Below are 16,833 nucleotides of genomic sequence, written 5' to 3'. Positions count from 1 at the left end.
AGCTGTCCTGGGAGCACCTCGGAATCCTCCTGGAAGAGCTGGAGGAAGCGTCTGGGGTGAGGGAAGTCTGGGCGTTTCTTACCTGATAAGTGGGTGAAGAGATCTGACATTCTAATGAGTATTTTCAGTTTAAACAATATAAACTTTCATGCCCTAGTTTCTCATTTTCTCTGGTGAGCTGTGAAATATTCCAGATCTATAAACTATATTATACCATCATAGAAACATACTGTCATTGTGTGTTGATTTCCTGTTATCCAAGATGATTAGGGGCTGAAAGGTGCAAAGCTGGTATCTTTATCATGAATCTCTTGGATTACAGGATCAATTTGCTAATTGATTTCTCACTGTGTGTGTTTTTTGTTGTTTTTTTAATCACAGGAGACCAATGAAATTGTGGCCATTAAGAAATTTAAGGACAGTGAAGGTGAGACGTGGCCATCAGGGGCCTTCACCGCTCAATCCTTGGCCATCTTTATGTCGTTTCTGATCTCGTTTTCTTCTCACTTTCACGCAGAAAATGAGGAGGTTAAGGAAACCACGCTGCGGGAGCTTAAGATGCTCCGCACCCTCAAGCAGGAGAACATCGTGGAGCTGAAGGAGGCCTTCCGCAGACGAGGGAAGCTCTACCTCGTCTTTGAGTATGTGGAGAAGGTATGTTTTGACTCAGGTCACGGCTGTTTTTATGCAATATAACTGTCCATCTTGGGCTTTTCTGACGCTTGTTTTGATCTCAGAACATGCTGGAGCTGCTGGAGGAGTTGCCAAATGGCGTACCAACCGACAAAGCGCGCAGCTACATCTACCAGCTAATCAGAGCAATTCACTGGTGCCACAAGCACGACATAGTCCACCGGGGTAAAATCACTATTTCCATGCTTTTTACACCGTCCTCGCTGGTGGACTCATTGAAAACAATCCATAAAATATATAGAAGTGAAAGAGTAGCACTTCTGACATTCGAGATGTGGGCTTTGGGGCAAAGTAGTGTCTGTGGAACAGTCGACCAGATGGCCTGTGTGAGCTTTTGGCACTGCTTTTGAAAAGGCATCCAAATGGCTTCTGGTATTTCCTGGCTCACATATGACAGCGTTTTCAAGGATGATATGGAGGAAGTCATAGTACGTTCCACATATCTTTACAGTCGGGCAACTTTCAACAGTACAGTTTGATTTGACATGATCTCTTAAACTTGAATGAAAAAAAAAATCGGTAAATGTGAAAGCCATTAATGAATAATAGGATGTATCTGGTAAATGCGTGTGATATAAATCTCCCATTTAAATCAATTCTCTAGGAATACATTAAAGTAAGGCTATAGAACTAGAAACTCAGTGTTCTTTTACTTCTAATTACCTCTATCATATTGATACTATGTGACATCATATTGATACTATGTGACATCAATTCATTGGTCACTTCTCGATTTTTCCTGTTCCATCCTGCTGCTGTATCGATGTCAAATCTGTGGCGGTGGCGTATAATATAGATTATAAAAGTCTACATAGAGGGAAGAACAGATGATCTGCTATTTTCATGCCAATGCTGCTCATTGAAATGTTTATTTTTTTCAGTCATAAATAAGAATACCATAAGAAAAGAAGGATTTTAGCGTAGCGGATGAAGACCTTCACCTGCTCACGTCTTGTTCTTCTCCTCAGACATAAAGCCCGAAAACCTTCTCATCAGCTCTGACGATGTTCTCAAATTGTGTGACTTTGGTGAGTGAACCTATCAAACACTGACACTGTGAGGGCTGAAAGAAGGGAGGCAAAACAGCCAAAGCTGTGATGTAAAAGGAATATTTTCAACAGAGGCTATATTTGGCTGAAGCCAGTCCTTCAGAGGGGCAGCAGCCAGGCTTCATCTGTTATCTAAAGATTGCATGCAGCCCTCTCTGCTGGTTCTCAGGCTGCTGCTGGGAAGTCTTCCCACATTTCAATTAATGAAATGTGTTGGAAACCAGGAGCTCCATCAAGCTTGGTTTCAGTCTGGAAGCACCAGGACCAAACAGGGGGAAATGAAAAACAAACAATGTGGGCAATCTGTAGTGAGAGACCTGCTGTTTGTTCGGTGGCAGTCAAACAGACGCCGCCGTGGAGGGTTAAGGGGATTTCTAAGAGATCGCTTAAGTTAAAGGCATTCCAGATCAATTGAGCTGATTATTTTTAGAATTGCATGAACGTGTGAATGGCTGCATGTGGTGACAGTGTCCGCTTTGCTTTTTGAGTTTTGTTATATTTGTGGGACATTTATTCCCTCCCCAATAGTCAGGAGATCAAAGTGATCTTTTCAAGCAGCATATACAGTATATACAGTATTTACATATGTAGACGTATGGGCCGATTCTAGAAGAAAACACAAACACATTTGTTCACAAATATAGGCACTTGTAATATATTTAATATGACAAATAATCTAAATTTCTCAAAGACTGATTAACATTTGCAAACTGTAATAAAGAGGTATTCTTATGAAATCAAAACTAGTCCTCATATTAGTAGTAGGAGTTATAACACATCACAATTTGTTTAAAAAAAATTACAACTGCTGTAAATTACATGTGAGTTCATTAAAATTGGAGCAAAGCTGCTCAATCCCTCTCTGGTGGGTTAATATTCTCCCCAAATAAAGGAAGATCCATCACAATTCAGCTGTTTTGGGTTATTGTGCTTCTGGGATGTCGTGATTGACAGCACAAGCTAGAAATAGTGTTTACAAGCTTCGCTTTGATAAAATGGGACAACCTGGGGAAATTTGTTGTCCATTAGTGGTGACTTCTATATGGCCACCATAAACCAGTTGAAAACTGCACCCCATCAATGGGGGACTAACATCCCAGTACAGATCCTCTGACCATTCCAGAGCACCCTGCATCAATGATGATGCTGCTTTTAGCCACATCATGGCTCCTTTAGGTGCTCAAGGTGCTTCTCCAAGAGTAACACTTGCCACTGAATCATAATGAGCAACCAGAGAGGTCCCTGGTGAATATCATTTTTGGTGTCTCAGCATGTAGAGCCTATGAAAACTTCCTCATTAGACCGTGTTGCTTCCTGTGTGTTCCGTTGCCAGGCTTCGCGCGCAGTCTCTCAGAGGGAACTGATGCTAATTACACCGAGTACGTGGCCACTAGATGGTACCGCTCTCCAGAGCTCCTGCTCGGGTATGGCTGCTACCTTAACGACCGTATCCGTCTTACTCAATGCAGCTCTTTCTAACATCCCGCCTCAAACATTTGCTTCCAGGGCTCCGTATGGAAAGGCGGTGGACATGTGGTCAGTGGGCTGCATATTAGGAGAGCTGAGCGACGGGCAGCCTCTGTTCCCGGGAGAAAGCGAGATCGACCAGCTCTTTACCATCCAGAAAGTGTTGGGCCCCCTACCATCAGAACAGATGAAGCTCTTCTATAATAACCCCCGCTTCCACGGGCTGAGGGTAATGTTCCTTACCCCGATCCCTCCGTTTCCACGCCGCTTTCACGTCTGCCCTCCCTCCCGACCTTCTCCTCTCCTTCCTTTATTTATTTTCACTCCTTGTTATGTCTCTACGCACTCGGCTGTTCTTTTTCCTTTTCGTGGTACTGGCTGAATTTGCTGTGCCGTGACTGATTGGATCACAATGACTCATCGTTTATCATGAATCCCGTGTTCTCTGCGAAGGAAGGCTGTGATAAATCAGGCTGGTGTCACACGCGCAAGAAAAGGAAATTCGCTTGCTGCTGCAGCTGCTAAGCTGCGGCTCGTACTTTACAATACATCATTTTGATGGCGGTGATTTTCCGAATAAAAGATGAAACCAGGAAGGCGTGTATAAAGCGTGGGATACGAGATATCGCACGATCGTTTTGGAGTGTCAATCCTCCGATCACATCAGAAACGCTGTACAGCCCTGGAGTTTCTTTGATTTGGAAAATGACTGTTTCAAACTCTTTGTATAGCGAATAATAGGTTGCTATGGAGATCAGCCATAGTCCTTCAGGACGATGCCAGTGTTTGGCAGGGAACGATACCTTTTGATTGTCATCTCTGATGTGACGTTTTATCAATAACCAAGGTCTGTTTGGTCAAAATGGGTTTTAGATCCGGCGGCCTGCACTAGTTCAGCGCCCATGAGTCTTAATCTGGATCACAGCAAGATGGTTACAGTTGCCACATTAGTCCAGGTTTGCATGACCAGGTTCATATGAGAGACAGGAAAACCCAATTTAACCTGAAATTAATTACTGTTATATTATGATGTCCTATATTTTTGTCACTTTTGGAAAATACATGTTTACAATACTCAAAATATATATCTGACCGAAGGAGGCTCCTCCTCCTCCTCCTCCTCCTCCTCCTCCTCCTCCTCCTCCTCCTCATCATCATCATCATCATCAGCATCATCATCAGATTTCTTTCTTTAAAGTATTTAAATGTATGATATTCAGCAGCTGTCCCTCATACAAAACATTACTCAATTTAACAATTGCTGAAGATTTTTGAATTCTTCTAGTGTTATTCTGTGGTCACCTCATGCTACCTATGAGGTGATCAGATCAGAATCCTACATTGGACAACATCAAGGCGTAGATCATTAGACAGCTGCAGTTTCTGTTAATGACGTGTTAACCCTGCACGTTGCCCTGTTGTAGTTTCCTGCAGTGAATCACCATCAGACCCTGGAGAGACGATACCTGGGGATCATCGGTGGAGGCCTCCTGGATCTGCTGAAGGTAGGACGCACGGGCGCCGCTCTGCAGAGGCCGATATTTTTCTAGCATTTTCTCCAACATGACATTAACACTTTGCATCCATAACAAGTCTGTTGTGGGTTTTCTTTTTGCATCATTATCATGTGTTTTCCATCGTGACTGCTTCAGCAACACTTGGTTCCTTCACTATGCTGTTATTGCCGTGTCTGCACTGGATTCAGGCGCTCCATGTCAAGAATGTGGGCTGTGCTGGTGCACTTGCACTTCTCCCAGTAGATAATGACTCACTGCTGACATAATGTCATCTCGCACCCGACTTTAGCGAGGACAGGCATTTCTCCGTTATTTAAGCGGTTAACTTCACAGACTCTTTGCTAATTGCTAACATGGGACTCGCCAAGAGTATCGTGTTTATTCCAAAGAACAACCTCTGTGTTTTGATGTTTTTCTTGTGATCTTCATGGGTTTTTACAGGAAGGGTGGTCATTGTTAGGTTTGATGTCGACCAATTCCCTGTATCGGTCTTGTGGCGTGTTAGATAATGGGAGGAGACAGAGTTTAAGGAGCGTTTTGGCCTGTTTGCTGTCCGGGTGCTCAGGTTGCCTGGTGCACTCAGGGGCTCCTTCTCTGTTCTTCTCATGTGTTAGAACCTGCTGCTGCTGAACCCGACAGAGCGCTTTCTCACGGAGCAGTGCTTGAATCACCACGCCTTCCAGACCCTGCGGCTGGTGGAACGGTCCGGCCCACCCACACCCACACCTGTGCGCTCCTCCAAGAGAAAACCTCACCATGGAGACAACACCACCCCCAGCAGGTCACCATCCCACTGTCACCGATGTGTAAACCAGTGTATTTTATAAGTGTAAATGACACAGCTTTCTTCTGCCAGCGTAGCAGCACTTTTGTGTTTCATGATTGTTAGGAGATTCAGATGCAGCTTTGATAGCATCTCTGTTATATAAAGGACTGTCAAATATTCACACATTATATTATATTTTGGAAATATGTAGGGAAATGTGATATTTCATTGTGATATGCTAACAGAAACAAGATTTCACACTGTTAGATCTATTTTATTATCTTTGCGGAGCACATCTCAATCAAAAATGTTCTACTGTTTTATTTGCCGGTTAATCTATTATTTATATTACAGCTATACTCAGTTTTGATATTACTTCATTGGTCCTTTAGTCACATATCACAGCTTTAAGCTGGGCTTTGGGATTGATCCTAGTGGTCAAGGTTATCACCTCTAACATACCATGAATGATAAAACTGCTTAGCTGTTACGTTTATTGTTGTGATATACCAACACGGTGTGGTTCTGTCCTGCTCAGGAGCCACGGGGGGAAGAGCTCAGGAGGTCACCGCTCGAGCAGCAGAGAATGTTCCAGCCTGCCTCGACACGAAGACCTCCACCCCAACACCGAGGGGTTCCTCAACGGCAGCATCACGGCGGCGATTAATCTCAGTCCCACGCTGCATCCGAAGAACTACCAGCCGCAGATCTACAACCACTCCACCTCGTGCAGCATGGACCTGGCCAGCAGCAACCTGCCTCATCTGCTCAGCCCCGGTGAAGCCAAGAGCAAGTGCGACTTTGACTTGAACCTGGGGTCGAAGGTTCCCGACGGCCCGGGAGCCAAGTACCTCAACTCCAACTTCCGCTCGCAGCAGAATCGCCATTCCTTTGTGGAGGGGAAGACCAGCACGCTTCAGTCGGGTGACAAACACAGTCGCCACGCCTACATGGAAGCCCACAGCTCCACGCCATCTGCTAAGTTTGCCTATTTGAACTTGTCCAAGAGCTACGGAACGCTCAGCGACGCCAAGTCGGTGGGGAATTTAAACGACGTGCACCTTTACGCGGACGAACCCACATCTCGCTATTTTCCTTCAAGTTGTCTGGACCTCACGGCTCCAAGCAGCCCCGCAGCCCGCCGCATGGACAGACTGGGACTTGGCGGCGGCGGTGGCGGCAGAGGAAATACGCGTTCGGACAGAGAGAGCAACACGCTGGACTCGTCCCACAGGCGCTCCTCAATCCGTCTGAAGGCCTCGGAGGAGGCCAAATCGCCAGACGGCCTGGACCCCGGAGACAGCGGCATTGAGAGGAGCCACGCTCACTCGCTGTCATCGCCACGTGACCCTCTGTCTTACGGTCAGGGGTACACCAGCCCCTTCTCCTCCCAGCAGCGGCCCCATCGCCACTCCATGTACGTACGGAGAGACCACCAGCGGACACACGGGGCGGAGGAGGGGCTGGCAGTCGGGCAGGGCTTGCCTACCAGAGCCAGCAGCCTCCAGCTGCTCTCTCCGCAGCTGCAGCATCGCACGCTGCCCCGCCACTCTGGAGGCTCCTCCAGAGAAGAAGACATGAGCAGGGTCAGTCAGCAGCCTGTTACACTCCTCCCCAACCATCGGGAAAGCCTCAACCCACACGATCTATTCATATCAAATGCCCACACCAGGTTGTGTTGGATAACCGTCTATCTAACTTTAGCCTCCCAGAGGAATGCAGGATTAAGATAACCACAGCTGCGTCTCATGAATGACAGCAAGCCTGTAGATTGTATTAAGGATGTACAGTAATGACAGTATCAGCATATTTGTGTACTCTTTATACATATGTATGCTATATATATATATATATATATACACAGTATATATATATAGGCATAGTGCACATGTGTATGTCTGCTGCAATGCTGAGCTCATGTCATGCTTCATCATGTCTTCATTAACAGAGCGAGCAGACACCCACTGAGGTCACCCACAGCAGACCCCCAATAAGGGACTCCACAAGGGACAACACTGCGTCTTTTCACACACAGCGGCAAAAAAGCGAGGTCCGACATTCTGCCTGCACCCACCATTCCCCACCCACACCCGCACTCTCGGTAGACTGGATGTGGGCGGATGCTGCTGCCGTGAACCGTTCTCTCCCTCTTCCTCTGTCTCTGCGCATCAGATGCCTCATTTTCCGTGTGCTTTGCTTCTCTTTTAATGTTACTACGTAGCATAGAGCGGTGCAGCTTGTCACATTTCTTGCTAGATTGCGAAATTTGTTTCTAGCCTTGACAGTGACAGTATGTCAATATCAGTATGGCTAACTTTCCTTTTCTTGTCCTCTTCGATGAGCAGGAATTACTTACTGACTGGCGTTTCAGGAACACTTTAGTTTATCTGTCTCCCCTGTCGTGGCTCAGGTGGGCTTGTATCACGACCAGCAAACAGAAGATGGGGGCTCCTCGAAAGAGAACCGCAACATCTACAGCGAATCCATGCCGAGGAGGGTGGGCAGCTTCTACAGAGGTCAGCGTTTATATCACTATTTCTTTTATTTCTTGCAAAAAATTCCAGTGACTGAAGGTTAATTGCGACGTTCATTTGATTCCTGACTTTCCTTTCATTTATTGACAAAAATTTGAATTAATGAATCAGATTGTTTGTTGACGTGGGAAACACGATTTCTCTACTTTTAGTTGATTTTCGCCCCTTAAAACCCCCCAAACAAGAAACAAGGAACAGATAAACTAGGGAAAAATTGGAATATTTTCACCTCTTGATTATATTGTTTTGGCAATCCTAGAAACTTGCAAATAGCAACTTGTTAAAGCTGATTGTACAGAGATAAGATCTAAATGACCTTCGTCTGACTGCACTTTACAGCAAACAAAAAATGAATGGGCCTCTTAAGACTACTTAAGCTCTATTATAGGCAAAAGTTTAGCACAAATTTGTCTTTGGATGTCCTGGATGTTTACATGCTGTTTCCTGTTTGCTGGATAGAACCAGCAAAACTGAGTTTTCCTATTTTATCCAGCTTTTCCTGAAGATATGTTGTGTTTGTTGAACAGTTCCTTCTCCCCGGCCAGACAACTCTTTTCATGACAGCAGAGGTCAGAGCCGAGATTCTGGTTTGTCCTCCGACGGAACCAGATTGACAAACCACTCCAAACGTCAGCCGGGATTCGACCCCTGGTGATTACCCAATTACACTTAAATCTATCAGGCGCCTTTTTACCTTCTAACCCCCGTCTGCTTTACTTAAAGGACTGGCCCGGACACGGTGGTGTTGAACCCCTCAGAGCCATCCAAAGAAAAAGAAAAGCAGGGTTTCTTCAGAGCCATTAAGAAGAAAAAGAAAAAAAGCCAAATGGTAACTTCCCAAGTGCTTGTCAGTTGGGTCTGAATGCATTAGTTCATGCCCACTGTACCGTATACCCTCTCTGCATACTAAATCTCCTGCTTGCGAATCTTTGCCACATTTGCAGAAATATGAAGTCATTTTCTGTGTTTGTCCATCGTGTCTCCCTGCCATGAATCACGATCCTCTGTATTGCAGATGCAGGTCCCTGAAGGAAGGCCCCCTGCCACCAAGAAATCTCTTTTCCCTCTGTTTAGCCCAAAGAATAGCATAAAGCATAGGTCCTCAGTGAGAGCCCTCCCTATAGTGTCCTCTTCCATGGTACATGCTGTTCTACACTCTCCTGCTCACCTCCAACCTCCATGTACCACCGGACATTGCATGTATTAACATTAACATTCATCAAGACTCTAATTTATATTCTTGGTTTTGGGGGAGGGCTAATATGACCCAGACAGATCCATCTGTACAGGAGCGTCTCCATCACAATTGAAAATAAAGAAGAAAAAAAAAAGGGAGCAAATGACAAGTGAGAAAATAGGCTTTGTCAATTTAAAGAGTTCAATGGATCTGGCTGGTTTCCTGATTTTCAACCACAGGCCTAACAGCATGTCTCTGATTATGAGCTGAGGATGAATGAGTGTGTTCGGGATGTGGTTTAACACATGGCTTGGGTTATTTATATACTCATTTGATACTGCCTCCATCGGCCCGGACGCCCCCTCAAAGCGCTTCTAATCCTGGGGCTCAATTATAGTGTATTGATCAAGGGGGAGGTTTCAAATGCAACACGTTTTAACTGCCTGACTCCTCGGCAGCAGCCTCACAAGCCGCACATGTGTGTCTCTCCGCACTCCTATTTATAGATGACAGTTGGTTAAGATGCTGCGAGAGGGCTACAACTGATGACGGCACACAAATAAACACAATCTGGCCAGGAGGATTTAAGCTGCGAAACTCCAAGTTAGTGTTTGCTGCATCAACAGTCGGATTCAGTGACTGTGACTGGACGACAAAAGGGGGTTGTGTCGTCTGCTTCCTGTGTGAGAGGTGGTTTCAGGTTTCCGACATAAAATGCATGTTATTTACTTCTTTAGTAGGTTAGGACTATACCGCACAGCCGCCTCTTAATCAGCAGAATTCCGACTGTGCAGGACAATACATGAAACGCATGGATCGGCTTGCATGATACACGCACATGATTTGCACACAAGTCTTAATGGAAGTGAATGAAAATGTATTTCCTGGGTCCGGTCGGTGTTTGTCGGGCCTCAGCGTGTGAGTAATGACGTGGCGTCCATCTCCCGCGTGTGAAAAAGGTTCCCGGCGACGGGGCGGACGCCGTCATCCAGAAGTCCTCCAGGTCGTCCGGACACCAAAGCAGTCGACACAGGACCCGTAGTAAAAGCAGAGACCGGGATAAAGAGCGGGACCAGGCCAAGGACTGGCCGCATGAGAAACTGTCCGATTCCCACTCCCCGGTGAGTCTCCGCCACCCTGAAGCTTTGCCTTTTATTACTGAGATTGTTATTGTTTAAGGTTGCGTGACCTTGTGTGCTGACCCTCTCAGAGTCAACCCCTGAAGTCTCTGCGTAAGCTCCTACACCTCACCTCCTCCTCCTCCAGTCAGGCCGCACCCCCTGACATGCACTACCAGCCGCTGCCTAATCCAGCCTCTGCTCAGGGCGGATTCACAGAGAGCCGCACTCACTCAGGAGTCAGCACGCCCCAGCTCAAGAGCCGTCAGGCGGCATACACGCAGCTGGAGTCGGGCTGGCACACGTCGGCCCTTGGACGACCAGAGGGCAACCCCTACCCAGAGCAGATGAGCATAAAGGGGGGCCAGAACGGGCACGGCTTCGGACGCCCCTCCAGGTCTCGTCTGCCAAACCTCAATGACCTGAAAGAAACAGCTCTGTGATCCATCACTCTTCAGTCCTCGCTAGTTTTGCTCCAACACCCTTACAACACACACACACACACACACACACACACACACACAGGTACCAAAACTTGTCGTTAAACTTGCAAAGGCCATTTTATGTCTTCTTTTTTTAAAAAGAAAAAATCTTCCATGTTTGATAGACTTTATAATGCTACTTCTGTAATTCTGGTTATAATTTGTATTATATAATGAATATATTGCAGTTTAAAATATATATATAAATAGATAATGTGTAGATATTGAGTGTATTTAAGTATTTTTGTTTGAATTCAGTATGAAAATATAGTACATATTACTGCGTAGTATTTTCTTCAGGCTATGTAAGGCATTCTGAACAAGTAAAGTTTATCAGTTGTAACAATAGAAACTGTAAATGTATCCCACATCTCATTCATCTCTCGACTGTGAGGCCTTTGGGTGTGCTGTCACGCTGCATCCAGATGTTGGGGTGTTCAGATTAATTTTCTATTTATTTATTTATGTATTTATCTGTCGGCACACGCGTTCTGTGGAGGTTGGATTTACATGTTGTTTTATCCAAACGCTCCTTTCTTCTGCTGCCATTTTAGCCACTGTGGTGCCATTAAAAAAGAGAAAAACAGAACAGAACCCCAGAGTTATAGCGCCCTCTGTAGGACACCGCCAAGAATTACTCGTGATTCAGGTGGCTCTGAATCACTTTTTGGCACCGATAATCCTGATAATCCCACTTATTATTAAGTAGTGGAAGTTTATTATAAGAAAAACTGCTACTTACTCTAGAGTTTAGGTAGAAATCTGTTCTGAAAATTAATATAAAAAACATGATAAATTAAGTGTCAAGATTTTTGTGGATTTTTTCCCCCATTGTTTGTGAAGGATAAAACTAAATGGGGGGCTTTGCCTTTCCTTTTAGCTCTCAAATGGTTCTTCATGTTTAATCAGTTTAGGAAAACTACAGATACATCCAAATATTTTAATGAGATGTAACTGCTGTAAAAAAAAAAAAAAAAAACTTTCTCCATGTCCATATTTTTGTGTTTTTGTAAGTAAATGTAATTTTTGCAGCAGCTATTGGAACATAAAGCCATTCTGGATGTACAAGTTCAGTGATTCCCAGCTTTTCATGTCCATAATTGTGTAAAAAGCAATTCATTGTTTTGTTTTGTGTACATTTCTCCATATTTTACGTTGAGAAAAATAGACCAATCAATCAATCTTTATTTATATAGCGTCTGTTACAATCAAACTTGTATTCCAGGGCCTGACCCCCAACAAGCAACAGTGGCAAGGAAAAGCTCCCCTTTAACAGGAAGAAACCTTGAGCAGGACCAGGACCATCAATTACTACTCAACAAGTTACGCAATATATACACTACACATGTATTAAAATATCATAATTGTTTTTACATCTAAATGGTTCCAGATTTTAGAGATAATTCAAAACTATTCAGTGGTGGTTGTAAATCACAACCACCCATATATCAAATCCTTGTATTCCAAAACTTCTTTGAGTAAAAAAACGAAGGCAACGCTTAAATAAATCATGATTGTGCTCATTAGCATAGCAAAGTTCAGATGATCCGGTTTCACCTGATGCTCCATGTTTTGTCACCTCATTCCTGTCCTGTATCGTCAGAAGTTGTACCTGCTCTCTAGTGTTTGTGGGGAATCACTGCACTCATGTATTTCCCACTGCTTGCACACACTGAGGCACCTTTGAGGCAGGATGCCCCCCACCCCACCCCTCCAACCCCCATGGTGCAGGAAGGGAACCCCTCAGTGGGGTTTGTGTTGCACTTTGAAGCGACGGCTCAGCAATATTGCTCTGATTGGTAAATTCTTCCTCACTTGGAGATGCTCCCACGGTCACATGACTGGGTTATATTGTGCGTCGTGTGTGTAAAGACTGTGCGCACTTTGTAACTGACACATTACCCTCTTTGCGTTATTGTGTAACTGTAGGAGCACTGTGTATTATATTAATACTGATGTGTGACTACCTGTTTGGTAAGATATAAAACACAAGATGTTTATCACGTGTTGAATCAAAGTATTACATTTGTGCTTTTCTTACTCAAATTAGTAGCATATAGTCAGTGTTAATCTGCTCTTTATTCCTCAGCAGATCACTTAACATGGAAGCATAAACCCACAAATGAATGCGTAACGACTCTAGAATATCCATGTTTACAACTGTAATAATAAATCTGAAATAAACACATCTGATTTGATCTTTTTATTATACTGATTCGCTGATTTGCTCCCCAATTTATGATTTTTTTTACAGTCAAATCTTCGAGTACTTCATTGACGGACGCTGCAAACACATCAAAGTCGACTAAATGTGGGGATGGCGAGGGAGGGATGAGTTGTGAGCTAATGTTCCTTTTTTTGGCAACCGACAGCCTGGCGGGGTCAGAGTGCAGAGTGAGGGGCCAGAACACCTGAGGACACCTCAGGTGCACTTGTTCATGCACAAGAGCAGCTCCATCCTCATGGCGATGCGGGTGTGCCAGCCCAGCGGCAGCAGGCGGATGTAGCGGGCCACGATGGGAGGGCGCAGCAGGTTCTGGACGGTGGAGGAGCGGTCGGAGTTCCCATAGAAGACCTGCAGAGAGAGAGAAATTAGCCTTAAACCACAGCCAATAATGTGGATCCTCATAACGTTCAGTTTCCCTCCAATGAATCAGGAATTTAAAAAAAACAAACAATGCAATGAAGCAAGTATGGAATCAGCAAGCAGGATTTCTACTGTACAAATATCCAACTTGAGGTAAATGTAGATGTGCTGATGAACCAGGTTGGTAAAAGTGCAACTTTCCCCCATAAATAGACTTTACAAGGTAAATATCAATTAAATGGGATTTAATCTGGAATACGCGTGCAAGTATGCGCTGTGTACTGGTCACCACAGCTTGCACACTGGCCAGTCGCACACAGCTTACTATGAATAAAAAACTGTTTCCATTGAGTTGCCCCTGCTGTAGCTCTGATGCCATGGAAACGGGACGGCACTTGGGTAAAGCAGTCAGAACACCTTGTTACTCAGTGAGCAGAGCTGGTGTTGTGTGTCCTTACTCTGTTGTTTCCGGTCTGGTCTTTATAGTAGATCCAGTTGAGGGTTTCCACCGAGCGATACAGAACGCTGTACTTGGTGATCCATTCATCGGCGTCACAGCGACCCTGGGTGAGGATTCCTGACACAACCCCTGTCTCCTTCAGGTCAATCTGGAACCACTGGTACTGGTCGTTAAACTTGGAGAGCCATGCGCACCTGTACAACAAATACATCAACATGTGGTCATTGTGTTATATTTACTGGGGAAGGGGGGGGTTGCAGCATACCCGAAACCTTGGTTGTTGAGGCGGGCCTTTTCCGGCATCCAGGAGGAATACCAGCCGCCATACTGGTCCTGGTTGGAGCAGCTGATCTGGTCTGATGTCACAGATCCAGCCTCGAAGCCCAGAGCTCTGTGATAGGGACACTCTGAAGAGAATGAGGCAACGAATGAGCATTTTAGCAACTCATCAAAGTAAAACACCTCATGTGATGAGTGCTGCTCTGTCCAGTATCATGTCATTAGGGGACGGGCCCTAATTTTAGATCCCTAATCTGATCATCACATTCCTGCACCACTAATGAGATTATCTTTATGTGTGTGTTCTTACCTCTCATCCACAGATACAGTACATCCACTAGAATAGTCAGTTTAAATCCCCCCCCACAATGAGGTGATTTAAGGGTCCAGTCTGGTTTTTGGTTTGTTCTAGGAAGCACTCATCAACTGGAGGTGTCACCAGTTACCCAATCCAGTTACAGGCCCGAGAAGCCTCATTTGTGAATGCACCATACATTACATGTTCTATAACAAATATAAGTGTTTGAGCAGAATTTCCACATGTCACAAAGCTCTTATAGTTTTTTTTTTTTTTTACATGACATTGTACTTAAATGACCTCTGCAGGCATCAGAGCTCTCTTGGGATGTGCTGGGAGAGACGATAGACAAATCAGGGGCAATTATGTTGTCTTGTCAACACGGAGCAAAACCTGGGAGGTATTTCAGCACCTTGGTGAATCGATGGAAAGGAGAACTACGGTAGGTGGGGCCCTGCTTCATGTAAAATTTCTTTAATCATTTGTTTGTTTTTCTTGTTGTTTTTTTTTAATCCACTTAAAAATCCACATCCAAACCCACTAATTTGGCCCAGATGCATCAGAGATTTTTCACTTAATTAAACAGGAAGTTTAACAGAAGTAAAAACAAAACAAAACATGATTTCGATTAGAGGGCTTTGATTTAATTGCAAAAAATCGTAGTAATGAGATCAGAGAAAAAGCCCCAGATGAGGTGGAGAGCAGTCTAGGATGGAACCATCTGCTGGCTGCAGTCACACCAGCTGTAACCTGGGGATGGAAGGCTGCTCATCATTAAGGGTTTTAAACCTGGCCTGTGACACGCTAGCTCACCTGGCATGCAGTGGAGTAGATGAGCCTTTGGCGGTGGGGGAGACGGTGAGGTCAGCAGGACGGGCTGAGCGCCGGTGGCAGGGTTGCGTGTGGGTGATTCAGCAGATTCGCAGTCACAGGTGCAGGCTTTAACGCTCCCTGTCCATGTTTCCACCTCCTGCTCCTCCTCCTGCAGTTCTTCCTCCTGGACGGCCTCCTCCTCCTGAAAAACACGCAGCTTTATTTGCAGCTTGTTTAAACAGTCAACCAAAAAAGAAAGAAAGCCAACAAAGGCCAGTTGAGACTCCTTTTAGGTCCTTTACTGGGCTCTTACCTGCTGAGAGTGAACAGTGATCAGTGCTGCACCACATGGACAGATGTGCAAAATGTGAAAGCAGATAGTAACATTAAATATAAGAGCCGAAAACCAAACAGAAACATATATCTCATTTATTGTTAAATCTATGTCTAAAGGTATGTGTTTTTAAAAAATACACATCTGATGTTAAATTTAGGAAAAATATATACATACATAGGTGAATGTCACTGATGCATTCATTTCAATTACCAGTGAATTTAAATTATTTACTTATAAGAAATTAACATGTTAAATTAAAGAGAATTACAGCTGAGAATGCAGCCTGTTATGATGCTGCAAATAAAGACTAGCCAGAAACATGTGGTTAGAGAGCAGCTAAAAACAGGTTTTCCCTGAAAATATAGTCAAAAATTACAGAACTTTAATGCCAAAGTAAATGTTATGCTTTACCTATTCATGACGATGACATCAAAGTAGATTTTCAGTCTAACGGGCTAAAGAGTTATCGTTTGTTTAAAATGGTGACTGACAAGACTTTTGTTTGCCATAAAATAATGACCCTGCGTGTTGATCAGTATGACCTACCCTGACATATCAGAAGTAAGAACAGCACAGCAGCACATCGAGCGGTGCCCTCCATCCTCCTCTTCAGTCGCTCTGGAATGACAGAGTATGTGCACGTTAGTAGATTACAGTAATCCAGCAGACCAAGGTGGCTTTATCCAATACAATGTTTGGGCTTTAGACATCTTCCTTATGTCTTCTGGGTGTAATCCTGTGCTGGAAACCATTTATTTTAATTGTTAAAGCTGAACATCTTCTTGGTTATGGTCCATATTCAGGTCACATCAGTGTGGTAATGTATATCAATATGAAACTGAAGCCCATGTCTACAATGTAAGCAACAATGTTAATGACAAGAAAGTGATGCACCCAGTCAAAGAATCAAGCCGCTCACAACTCTCAGCATTTATTAACATAAATAACTAATCAATATTACTCTTTGTTGTGCTGTGTTGACAATAGGACAAATGTCAACAATGACACAAGGTTTTCCTTTCTTGGTAGGAGTGTATTTGTTCACCTTTTGCTAAAGAGATAAGGGAATCCAGCTTTATTCAAACTTGAACACTTCTACCTAACATAAAGTTAGATATTGTTAATATGAATCTTGATAACCCTGGTAGAATTTATTCTTATATATAAAAGGCATTTAGAGGATTTTCCAAAAATGTATATTTAACAACAGTGGGCAGAAAAGCTTAGAAATACCCGAGAATGTCTTGCCCTCTATT

The 16,833-nt window shown here is 44.2% G+C and overlaps 2 protein-coding genes across 9 annotated transcripts in view; one reads left to right on the top strand and one right to left on the bottom strand.

Annotated features, from left to right (window-relative positions):
* LOC130528801 (cyclin-dependent kinase-like 5) overlaps positions 1 to 13,001 on the top strand; it is a 25,133-nt gene extending 12,132 nt beyond the window's left edge. For 4 of the 8 annotated variants that reach the window (XM_057038519.1, XM_057038517.1, XM_057038516.1 and 1 more), the window contains 16 exons: positions 382 to 427; positions 518 to 654; positions 738 to 858; positions 1,662 to 1,721; positions 3,076 to 3,166; positions 3,249 to 3,438; positions 4,634 to 4,714; positions 5,341 to 5,507; positions 6,031 to 7,078; positions 7,441 to 7,542; positions 7,903 to 8,008; positions 8,554 to 8,677; positions 8,750 to 8,855; positions 9,042 to 9,164; positions 10,163 to 10,324; positions 10,414 to 13,001. In XM_057038519.1, coding sequence (XP_056894499.1) covers positions 382 to 427; positions 518 to 654; positions 738 to 858; positions 1,662 to 1,721; positions 3,076 to 3,166; positions 3,249 to 3,438; positions 4,634 to 4,714; positions 5,341 to 5,507; positions 6,031 to 7,078; positions 7,441 to 7,542; positions 7,903 to 8,008; positions 8,554 to 8,677; positions 8,750 to 8,855; positions 9,042 to 9,164; positions 10,163 to 10,324; positions 10,414 to 10,764 — 3,015 coding nt within the window. In that variant the 3' untranslated portion in view covers positions 10,765 to 13,001. Of the gene's footprint in view, positions 1 to 381; positions 428 to 517; positions 655 to 737; positions 859 to 1,661; positions 1,722 to 3,075; positions 3,167 to 3,248; positions 3,439 to 4,633; positions 4,715 to 5,340; positions 5,508 to 6,030; positions 7,079 to 7,440; positions 7,543 to 7,902; positions 8,009 to 8,553; positions 8,678 to 8,749; positions 8,856 to 9,041; positions 9,227 to 10,162; positions 10,325 to 10,413 lie in introns of those variants that run through there. The other 4 variants (XM_057038522.1, XM_057038520.1, XM_057038521.1 and 1 more) reach the window with 4 other exon arrangements.
* Positions 12,992 to 16,833, bottom strand: LOC130528806 (retinoschisin-like). The gene is made up of 7 exons (XM_057038533.1): positions 16,623 to 16,833; positions 16,124 to 16,195; positions 15,554 to 15,579; positions 15,241 to 15,442; positions 14,116 to 14,257; positions 13,849 to 14,044; positions 12,992 to 13,378 (listed from the first exon to the last, which is right to left on the bottom strand). The coding sequence occupies exons 2-7, from the start codon at positions 16,176 to 16,178 to the stop codon at positions 13,226 to 13,228; spliced, it is 774 nt and encodes a 257-aa protein (XP_056894513.1). The 5' UTR covers positions 16,179 to 16,195; positions 16,623 to 16,833; the 3' UTR covers positions 12,992 to 13,225.

Source organism: Takifugu flavidus, chromosome 7 (genome assembly GCF_003711565.1).
Source record: "Takifugu flavidus isolate HTHZ2018 chromosome 7, ASM371156v2, whole genome shotgun sequence".
NCBI lineage: Eukaryota > Metazoa > Chordata > Actinopteri > Tetraodontiformes > Tetraodontidae > Takifugu > Takifugu flavidus.
This window is presented reverse-complemented; position numbering and strand designations above follow the sequence as displayed.

Excerpts from the sequence above, each read along its gene's own strand:
- LOC130528806 (XM_057038533.1), bottom strand. The coding sequence starts at position 16,178 with ATGGAGGGCACCGCTCGATGTGCTGCTGTGCTGTTCTTACTTCTGATA. Across the intron at positions 14,258-15,240 it reads TCTACTCCACTGCATGCCAG|AGTGTCCCTATCACAGAGCT; the intron begins GTGAGCTAGCGT and ends CATTCTCTTCAG. Across the intron at positions 14,045-14,115 it reads CTCAACAACCAAGGTTTCGG|GTGCGCATGGCTCTCCAAGT; the intron begins GTATGCTGCAAC and ends TTTGTTGTACAG.